The 11,401-nt window shown below is 40.3% G+C and overlaps 1 protein-coding gene across 9 annotated transcripts in view; it reads left to right on the forward strand.

Moving 5' to 3' along the window:
• Positions 1-9,803, forward strand: part of LOC108899555 (DNA-binding protein SATB1) — an 85,417-nt gene extending 75,614 nt beyond the window's left edge. For all 9 annotated transcript variants that reach the window (XM_018700053.2, XM_018700051.1, XM_018700057.1 and 6 more), the window contains 2 exons: positions 4,789-4,995; positions 7,085-9,803. In XM_018700053.2, the coding sequence (XP_018555569.1) occupies positions 4,789-4,995; positions 7,085-7,711 (834 nt within the window). In that variant the 3' untranslated portion in view covers positions 7,712-9,803. The remainder of the gene's footprint in view (positions 1-4,788; positions 4,996-7,084) is intronic.
• The last annotated feature ends 1,598 nt before the right edge of the window (positions 9,804-11,401 follow it).

Consider the following 11,401-nt stretch of genomic DNA (forward strand, 5'->3'; position numbering starts at 1 on the left):
TCAAAATAAACTGTCTCCAGTAACCTAGGCTGTGAAAATGCGTTGGTTTACTTCAGTAGGTCGAATTAAAACCTTATCAGCATTTGTTTCAAATGTCCTTAAATGTAGTAAATGTGAAGTTTGTTGAGCAGTTCCATCAGGATGTCATGCTGTGATCAGCCACATAAACAACACTGTCATGTAGACATTTATTAAAAAGCATCTGACAGTTACTAATATCATCAACTTCATTACTGAAATCATCACTGTTATAACATTGCCTTTGTAAAACATTTCTACACTAAACTTTGATCAAACAGTTAATGTCACTCACTACAGATATGATTCACGTTTCTCTGCCATGACAGGCACTAAAGTGGTTTGTTGAACTTTCAGTGGAATTGTTTTTCATTATTTGCTCAGTAAAGTATTTTTTTAAGTCATCTCACCTTGAAAAGCAGTTAACCCCCATTTGGGCTGAAATTATTCCAGTTATAAACTGATCTGCTCTTTTTTTTCATAATTAATTGATTAGTTGCTTAATTAACGTGAAAGTTAAAAGAGTTTTTTAAAAATAAGCATCTGCACTGTGGCTTTCTGAATAAGCTTTATGCTGTTTATTTGGGCTCTTGAACAAGTTGCTTTTAACAAAAACATCTGCCAAATTAATGTATTATCATGTGAAATATTAAGCTGCACCTTGAGATTGAACTGATGATAAACAAAGGCAGAAAATCCTCATATCTGAGGAGTTGGAAACAGCTAATGTTTGTTGTTTTTTTTTCGTAACTGACAACTGATAAACTGTAGAGAGAATACATTTTCTATCATGTAATAGATAATAGACTACTTCAATGTTTGCACCCAAGATTAAATTCTGTGGGAGACAAATGCGACAAAGACGTACTTACACATGTAGCAGACACAGAGCAACATGAGCATCCTGACCAATGCAAATCCATTATTCAGTTCTAAACCAGACTGTCAGTAACTTTGGCTCTCTGTCGTTTCATGCTGGACAGTTAGCTTTAACTCAGCCTGTTAAAAAAGCTGGAAGCGGCTGGCCGTGATTTGTGTGGAGTGGGTTGATGAGAGGTGTGAGACTTAACCATACAGTCTAAGTACTGCTATCTTTATAAAAAGCTGTTATAACAGTTTCTACTGTTTCTAATAAGAGTGTATGTTTGCTCTAAGTGATAATCATCCACCTCTGGCAGTCATAGCCTTTCTTGCAAGTATCAGCAGCAACAGTGACATGAGAAAGTTTCTTGACTGGACACGAGTTGTTGTGAAACACACTGAGTGTATACTGTAGTCTGTGTTGGCCGGCAACTAGGCCTGTTCTGAACTACCTGTTCTATTTATTTATAGAGAGCCCTTAATGATCTTCAACAAAACACAGAGTACACTGGATTGAAGAGCCCTAGATTTTTGTTTTCTGGACCGTGTTGGAACACTTTAGCGGCAGGGGCAGCAAGTTCCATGATCCAATCAAGAGCGGTTGGTGCTTGTCAGCTGCGGTGGAGAGGCTCAACAAATTACATTAAACAATAAAGGGGAAAACAGATTTGCAGCAGTATGGTAATATCAGAGTGCGGGAATGTTGAACATAAAATCTTGTTGATTTAGTAATTCTTAGGAAAGGATATCTATATATAAGTAAGTTTTATATCAAATACATTTCATGCTGCTTTAAGTTGTAGAAGAAATAAGCTTTGTTTATTGACTACAGCCCAGTGGAGTCAGATTTCTAACTTCTCACACACACTCCTCCTTCTGTTTCTCACCATCTCTGTCTCTCTCACCTCTCTCTCTCCCCCCTTGCCTCTGGCTGTCCTGTGGAAGCAATGCAATTAGACAAACACAAACAAAGCTCTTGAAACTGCCATGGAAAATGCTGACTGTCCACTGTCCACAGTGCCGGCCAGGAGCAGCGCTAACTGCTGTTTGACATACATCACATAAAAAGCGAGTTTTCAGCTCGGAAACTGTAGAAATGATCAAACACGCGCAGCAAAGTAAAAAGCCTCACAAACAAACATTCACACTTGTGAACTAATAAACTCTCTGTACTTTATTTCATCAAATGGACTTCCTGGCATTGAAATGGAGTTCACGTCGTGCCTTTGTTTGATTGGCTCTGCTACTTTGGGTTTAATCCTGCTGGTTTGGGGAGTGTTTGAGTTGGATTACTCCATCGTTGGGCCGGGGTACTGTTTCCCTGGCTTTGACAAGATGGTGTGTGGTGGTTTGTGTGCGTCTGTTTGTGTGTTTGTGTTTTGTCGGGTGTATGTATGTGTGTGTGTGTGTGTGTGTTCTCCCTCACTACCGAATCAGCTGAAACCACAGACAGCCCAACTGGAGCGCCGTCCAAATCCCTCTGCATGCAAATTAAAAACGCAACAATAAACGTGGCAAAGGAACAAGGTGGGCACGCAAGCTTGCTAGCTTTATGGCCCCCTCTACCCGCTCTCCTCCCTCTCTCTCTCTCCTCTTCTCTCTTTATGTCTCTCTCTCTTTCTCCCCCTCTCGGCTTCCTCCAAAACCCCTCCTGGGTTTGATGTGGCTTATGGGAGGAGTTGGAACAGGGGACAACCAAACTGCTGAGTTATCTCTTGCATGCAGTGTGGCGGCGTGGCTCTGCCCTCTGTGTGCGTGCATGTGTGTGTGTCTGTGTGCGGACCAGCAGCGCGGTGTAATCCTGTGGAAATGAAAGGTGCTGCCGCGCACTGGCCGGGAGATTACAGCGCCGCTCTGTCACGCTGCCAGGATAGACTACCCGGCTGAGCGAGTAGCCCTCTGTCACACACACACACACACATGCACGCACGCATACCTCACTGCTTCTCTTTGACGCTGCGTTTCCTCCTCACTGGTTTCACTCCCCGGCCGTCCCTCCTTCTTCATCCACTCTTGTCCCTTTACAGCTCTGTTGTAGCTTCACTACAGCTTCATCCCACCTCCCCCACTGCTCCTCGCTCTCCCACTCAGCTCTACAGTGTGTTATTTCCTTTAATTCTTACTCACACACACACACACACACACACACAGTGGCCTGCTAAGGTTTCGTTCGTCACGTCTGAGTTTGGGTGACCACGTCACTCAACCCCTGCAGAGCCCTTCTGTCTGTACAGTCGTGAATCCTCAGTTTGTCACCAGCTCGATGAACAAACACAAACACATTTGAATTACTGTAATTGTGAGAGGTTTCTATTTACTGTGTTTATTCCATTACATCTAACTATCATTCTGGTCCTCTCATCTATAACCTTAAACTCTAATCTTAACCTGATCCCAATCCTGAAACCCAAATCCTGACTCTAATAAGAGCAAAAAGACAAAAGTACTTCTAGGGTTGCAAGTAATGACCATTTTCATTGTTGATTAATCTGTCCATTATTTTCTCAGTTTACCGAGTTCGTTCTATGAAATGATTAAAAAATAATGAAAAGTGAAGATTATAATTTTCCAGAGCCCAGGGTGACGCTGCAGATTGCTTGCTCTGAAAACCCAAATCTTTCATTCAACTATCACTTAAGACAAATAACAGCACAAAATCATCATGCCTGGAATTTGACTTGAAAAATCTCATTTAAAAAATTGCCCATTGATAGACTAATTGATTAATCTACTAATTTTGATTAATCGAGATTAAACTCAACACATCTTAGTGTTATTATACATATCTTCTCATATTAATATAACTGTGACAAATAAATGCAAAATCTCTGCAAAAGTGATTAAAGTGATGTTAAATGCAATGAACTGTGCTCCATTGTTATTCATGACATTAGAAACAACTTTTTACACATGTAAACAAAAACTTTAGAAACTCATTGAGCTCATGATCACAATTTTCTTTGGATCTTTACACTAAACCACAAAATGTTGATCATATAATCATGGTATAACCACCCAAAGACATGTTTTCATTTAGTTGTACTACAGCCTCTGCAATGCATGAACAATACGTGAATTACAAGTGAGTTCACTCTGCCTTTTGTCCCTGCGCTTTCAGTTATATGTCTGTCTCATACTGAATCTTTCAGTCGTCAAGGTCACTCTCATTGTGCACACATTGTATTTATCAAATGAAGCATTTCACATTGTAGTTTTCCTATACTCTTCCTCAGCTCTGTCTTTCATGGCCCTCTGCTGGAGCGATTCAAACATGGGAGTCACTTGCTTCCTCCCAAGGGTGCTGCTCAATATGCGAGTGTGTGTTTCTCGTCACGTTAAATTGTTCCTTCCTGCTGTGTCGCTTGACCTTGGCTAATTCACATCGTCATGTTCAGCTGTGGCAGAAAAACACACTGACTGCAGGTGCAGCCACTGTGAAATAATGGGGAGTTTTGTGTGTGTGTGTGTGTGTGTGTGTGTGTGTGTGTGTGGTTGTAGTCATATTTTTGATTTATTTTAGTGCTGGGAAGTGTTTTTTACAAAACAATATTTTTCATTCATTTTACTTGCTTGAATCACTTGAAATGGTGTCATTGGATCTTTGTCATCGCTGTACTTCGATGCCTCCCTGAGAAGCAACTTTTTTATGATACCTACATCTATTTTAACACCAAAGGAAGCAGGTTTAATAATCACAGGTAAAGCAGTCAGACTGGTTGACTGTATGAACCACTTTCAACACTGGTGAAAGGTCTTAGAGACAGAAGACCAAAGTGAAACAATTCATAATACATTCTTTTGCCTTGTGCACATATTAAAGTCTAATGACCATGATTTACTGAAATGCTCTTCTTCTCTCTCTCTGCTTTTTCTCTCTTCCTCTCTCTCCCTCTGTAATCCTTCCTCCAGGGCTGGCTCTGCGAGCTGCTGCGCTGGAAAGAGGATCCGTCTCCAGAGAACCGGACGCTCTGGGAAAACCTCTCCATGATCCGGCGCTTCCTGAGCCTCTCGCAGGCCGAACGCGACGCCATCTACGAGCAGGAGAGCAGCGCCGGGCAGCAGCACCACAACGAGCGACCGTCGCACCTGATGCACGTTTCCACTGACCAGCTACAGGTGAGCAAGACGACACGTGAGCCACAGCTAACTCAGGCATCACGTGGATTTGGAATTTCTTTCACAATGCATATACAATCAAAACATAATATAGATGTTTGTTTGTGTTGTTGTGAAAACACACATAAAAATACACAAAACACAAAAGCAAAATATGAGTAAATATATGCCGTGCACTTAGAAATGCACATTTATTCAATTGAATTATTTTTCACTTTTCATGAATCTTGATCTTCATGTGTGAAGCATAGATGCATGAATACACACACACACAGTTTCAGTTGTGATTAGTTGATTAATCAATTAGTTAACAGAAAGTTAATCTGCAACTATTTTGATTATAAATTTTTATTTTTCAAGAAAAAAAGCAAAAATTTGCTCATTTCAGCTTCTCGTGTGAAGATTTCATGCTTTTTTTTCTTGTTTATGGGATAGAAAACTGAATATATTTGTTTTTGGACTGAAAATAATCAATCTGAAGATGTTAGCTGTGAATTCTGATCGGTATTCCTCACTATCCTCTGCCATTTTATAGACCAAATGATTAATCAATCAGTCAAGAAAATAATCAGTGTATAAATATATAATGAAAATGACAGTTACAGCTGGGATTCATGTGCCCAGGCTGCACACGAGATTCAGAACCAAACACACTCATCTGATTAAATTCTGCTTACTGCAGTTGTGCATATTTTCCTACCTTTTCTAAAATGCTGTATTAAAAACAAATAAGCAAAAAATATCATTTTTCCCCCTTTCATTTAATCTAAACTAATTTTCCAGGAATTTATAATAAACAACGCTTAGGAATTTTTATGAACTCTTGTTAATTAGAAACACAGCAACACTTAAAAGTTCCTACTTCTCAACGAAAGCTGTAACGATATCATTAGCCTGAACTTATTTAACAAAGCTGCTTTATAAGAGACATCTGGCAGATGAATAGAAAATAACACACAGGCTCAGTTAACGGTCGAAATATCTTAATGAAGTACAATAATACTTCTATTAAAAGTCTGAGCCACAGCTGAGCGGTTGATTATTTATTTGGTTACTTGGAGACATGGCCAGTGTTTCACAAAGGCTGCCATTTACCAGATATAAATAAGGAAATAGGATTTCTTTTACAAATCAATTTCAGCAGCAGATATGGAATGGGGGAATTTTGTGCACTGTACTTTGCATGCAACAGAAATGGCTGTAGATTGATAAAATAGGATTATTTCTGATTTAATGGTGCAGTTTTACGCTGTCCATAAGAGACTAGTGTTGGAATATTTTGTGCCTGTCCCTCACTAACACGATACATTAGCCAAATTAGCTCACATTTGCTCAACAAGAACTATCATAGCTCAGTATATTGGTACTGTAAAATCACATCTTTGGGTACATTTATGCAGCTGGCAAACAGAGTCCCTGCAAAGTGCTGTTTTGCAAACTTCATTATGAAACACCTATTCTACAGTGTCTGACTCAGAAATGAAAATAAAAGAGCACCCATTTTGCGGGGTCAATAGGGACCACGAGTTGCCCACTCACTCCCTCTCCAACCACACAATGAGACATTTTACGAGTAATGTGTCATGTGTTTACACTAACGGGATTCTGACGGCAGAGTGAAAGCCATCGATAGCATTCTCGCACTGCGGCAAATCAGCCAGACCATCGCAACGTGAATTGTGCACAGGGAGCTTGTTTATCACTGCCTGGCAATAGAGCCTGATAAGCAGCAGAGGCTATAATAGAGAGGCCAGTTTCCCTGTGAATTCCCACTGTGTGTAGGGCTGATTGTGTCGTTTGTGTGTGTGTGTATCTGCCAGTGTGTTGCTGATGCCTCTACCCCCACAATGAGAGACACAATCTCCCACTACCAAAAAAGGAAAAAAAAAATCATATCTGCAGAACTGATTACATTCAATGAGATATTACATGGAAAATTCCTTCAACCAAGTGCCTGTTCTATACACAGCGGGCCCATTTTTCCTCACAACTCAATTGATTTTAATGAAAGGCCTTATTAAGGCGCCGATAAGTGTTCACTGATAACATCCCCGTCTCCTTTCTCTTCCCCTTTTTTTTCCCATTGCAGGCTCAGCCGCCCCAGTCACAGCAGCAGCACCAGCCCTCCCTGTCCCTCCAGCACCCCTCCCAACCCCTTTTGTCCCAGCAGCCTTTGCAGCAACAGCAGCCCACCACCGGCCCCCGGTTGCCGCCTCGCCAACCCTCCACCGCCTCTCCGGCCGAGACGGAGGACGAAGGAAGCCGCGGGGGGAGCATCAAGTCCCGCACCGGCGGAGGGAAGATCTCCTTGGAGGCTCTGGGCATCCTGCAGAGCTTCATCCAGGACGTGGGCCTGTACCCCGACGAGGAGGCCATCCACACCCTGTCGGCCCAGCTGGACCTGCCCAAGCTCACCATCATCAAGTTCTTCCAGAACCAACGCTTCTACGTCAATCACCCCGCCAAGGCGCCCAAGGAGCCCAATAACAACAACAACAGCACCGCAGCCACCACCAACACCAACACCAGCAGCAGCAGCAGCAGCAGCCCGGCCTTCGAGGAGGATTTGACGGACTTCAGGGAGAGCGGAGAGCTGCTGAAGGAGCTGGACGAGAGCACGCAGACCAACAACACCATCTTCTCCATCAAGATTGAAGAGCAGCTGGGCCGAGGCGCCGAGGCCCAGTCAGAGTCAGAGCACGAGGCCAAGGAGTAGAACTCTCCCCGTCTGAACATGTACTGAGAGTTTTCTTGTGCACACACAGACTGATGACTGTGCTAAATGTAACGCTCTGGCCGACACAGAACCACCGCACTGCAAATAAAGAAAAGTAGTGTTTTTAATCAGTACAGCGTACGGACTGTATGAGTAGTGTTTATATATATCAGTTGCAGACTGACAGGCTATGTGAAGTGAGTGTTCACACACTGGAAAGCCCATTTCAGACTCAAGTACTACTTTTTGGATTTTGTAAAACTTGTATTATTCACTGTAAAGACTGATGCATCATTTAAATAATCTGCACAAAAAATTATTCTAAGTATGTTGCCGTGGATATTTGCTGACTGCACTCTATGTCTGTTGTTTTACACTGACTTACTTTATCTTTTTGAGCTACTGATTATATTTAAAAAGAAAAAAAGTCCCCCTGGAGTTTGCTAGGACTTTGATAGGTGTTTACGTACGTGATGTTTAACTGGATTTTTTAAAAAATAGCAAATGAAATCGAGGACCAAGTGGTTGACAAGGCCTTAATCATGAGGTATCAAGTCTGGAGCCTGCTGGCAGATTAGTTATTCTTTTAAAAAGCGCATAAAGTGATTATGGATCACTCCAAACTCTGGAACGTGATCACCCAGCCCAGGTGCATCTCCAAGAATAGCTCAGTCTTTACATATTATTTGTTAGGGAGGAAATATAAATATATATATAGACATATATTGTAACTGTAAAAAAATACAGTCTTAAAGAAACTATGCCAACAAATGCCTTGTACTATACGGCACTGCCGATGTTAGATTATTTTGCAAAACCTTTGTCACTGTAACTTTCTGAATTGCCACACAGTTAGAAATGTGAATTACACCATGTTTATGTTGTCCGACATTATTTATTTGCAGTTCATGCAGTGTTTCTGATGTAATTACTTTTTTTAAAAGTTTATGTTACGTAGCGCTTTTTTAAATTCCACCAATCTTTTTTCTATTTATAAATGTAATTTCGATGGGCAGTAAAAACAAAAAGTGTCTTAAACGTTTTAAATGGAGAAATGTGCTTTAAAGGTTGCCTATAAAAAGTGCTGTATGTCAAGCAACTCATGCTACAAGCTTCACGATTAATGTTGTATGCAATTTTTACTATCATGCAAATAAGCTTAGGTAAAATGACTAACCTATAGAACACCTTAGAAAGAAAAACATATGCAATCTGTGTGAAAATCGATGTCTGCGATGTGTCTTCCTTTGGTTAACAATCCAATTCAAAAAGCTATTCCTGTATAAATATTCTGTATAAAAGTGTTTCTTTTTTATGAGTTTATTTCAATGAGAACACCAGTTATTTTGTTACGACTGACTGTTTTATAAGTGTTTCTCGGTTCCTTTCTTCAGAAATGTTCTAACTAGAAGTGGTTATTGATTGTTAATTACACAATTAAACTGTTTGTATTGTACCACAGATTTCTTGGCATTAACTTGACCAGACTCTTTTGACACCAGAGAGGTTTTTGTTTTGTTTTTTTTCTCCTCTGGAAACAAAAGATGAAACAATGTGAATTGTTTTAAAACCCACTGCTGAGATATCAACTCCAGTTACTGACTCATCCAGCTGGAGTCACTGAACACGTTATTTGTAATAACTGTAAATATCACATCTTATGAATCATTGATTGTTTATTATTGTAAATATATTTGAAGTTTGTGCAAGAGCTCACCGTACAAAATTGAAATCAACGTTCTGTCGTGCCTCTTCCTCTCAAACCGACTGTACCTGGGCTCTCCTACTGCATCTTCACTTCTACTGCTGAGTGTATCTGAAGCACCTGTGAAATCTGAAATAAATAAATGTTAGGTGTGAACACCTGTAATAACGAAGCCCTCTGCAGGGAGTTAAGATAAGAAACAAAACAGGTGTCCTGACCTCACTGTGAACCCCAGGTGAGGCCAGGTGTCTGCACCTTTAGGAAATTACCCTCACCTGTTAACACCCTGAGATATGTGCCAGCCAGTCTGGGCCAGTGTTTCCCTTGATGTTCTGCTCTCTCTCTTTTTTTTCTTCTTTTTTTCATGAATAAAAAGCCAGAGTGTAACATTGTGTGTGTTCAAAGGAAAAGAACAGAAGTGTCAGACGCTCTTGGGACGATTTGTGATTCTGTTAAAGGTGGAGATAGGAAGGTGTGCTAACACCTGAAGAGGTAAAAAAAAAAAAAAAAAAAAGAACAAAAAACAAGGCAAACCACGCATCACGTAGAGAGGTACCATTAAGCTTCATTATTTCCTGATTTTGACATTACAAGTGACTTATTCACTGACAAACAGAGGTGAAGACACCAACAAACACCAGCAACTCCACGATACTCCTCCTCATTATCACTGTTTTCACAAGGATCAGCCATGCTTGCCTCAGCCTTAGAAAAGGTTTTCCAACACAGATGGCTAATACTTTTCTATAACTGTGGTTCTTGATCTTGGAGGTGGTCACAAGAATTCACTAATAAGTAAAAAAGCGTAAGGGAATTTAAAAACCACTGTCCACAAAATGGCTGTAAAAAAAGTTTTCAGCTGTCAAAGCTTCATTTTAGTGGATGACGAGTTGAAAAGGTTCTCAATCACTGTTTCCTGACGGCACCGGAGAGCTCCAGTTCTGTGCTGAACGCTGGAGTTTCGCCACGGGTGGGTATCATGGGTGATTGCTCAGAGAAGACTGGCAAGCTCAGAACAGTTTTTAAATTCCGTCTCCATTAGGCTGTTCGCTGGCTCTCTACAGCATCAAACACACTTCAAAGACTTTCCCAGATGTCAAAATAGAAATCATAATTACAACAAGAATGGTGACTGATGAATCACTGACTCTCTTACCCCGGGCCTCTCATGCTGTTGCTTATTTTAAAAATTAGCAGGCTACACAAGATAAGTTTCCCAGAAAGCATTCATACTGTAGATGATGCCACATCATGCTGCGGTACGCCACATTTGGAAAAAGAAAAAAAAAAAAAGGCCCGAGCAGATACAGTATCTTCTTGTGATATTTGTAGAAATCTCCACAAAAAGGCTCCAGTTGACTCCGAAGGTTGGCTGAGGTTAGGGTGGAGTTACTGACTGAGTTTAATTTTAACCCAGGGAGAGTCACTGATTATTTTGGAAATATCTAATTCCAGAGGATGTACATTTCATATAATCCATTGATGAATTAATATTGCACTTTAAAGAACTAATTATGAGTGGAAATTCAGAAACAGTGCGGTTTTGCCTCATATTCATAAAATCCAGATACTTTATTTGAGTAAAATAGCAGTACTGCAACATAAAAATACACCGTCACAAGTACACTCCTGCATTCAAAGCAACATTTAAGTAAAAGCTCAGAAGTATCAAAGATAGTAGTTCTCATAATTAAAAAAAAAAGAGTGCTACATGAATCAGTGTGCAAGTAGCAGTTTTATGTTGTAGCTTATTTCAATTTAAAATAATGTTGAATAGCAGATAATAATGGATCTTATTTTATGTCAGTCATATGTTTGGTTTGTAAAATCTGTGAACTGACTAAAGCTGCCAAATAAATGTAGTGGAGTAAAAAAAAAAAAGGATATTTCCTTTTGAAATGTAGTGAAGTAGAAATGGATATACTCAGTGCAGTACCTCAGAAGTGTACTTCAGCACAGTACTTCAGTAAATGTACTTAGATACA

Source organism: Lates calcarifer, linkage group LG15 (genome assembly GCF_001640805.2).
Source record: "Lates calcarifer isolate ASB-BC8 linkage group LG15, TLL_Latcal_v3, whole genome shotgun sequence".
NCBI lineage: Eukaryota > Metazoa > Chordata > Actinopteri > Centropomidae > Lates > Lates calcarifer.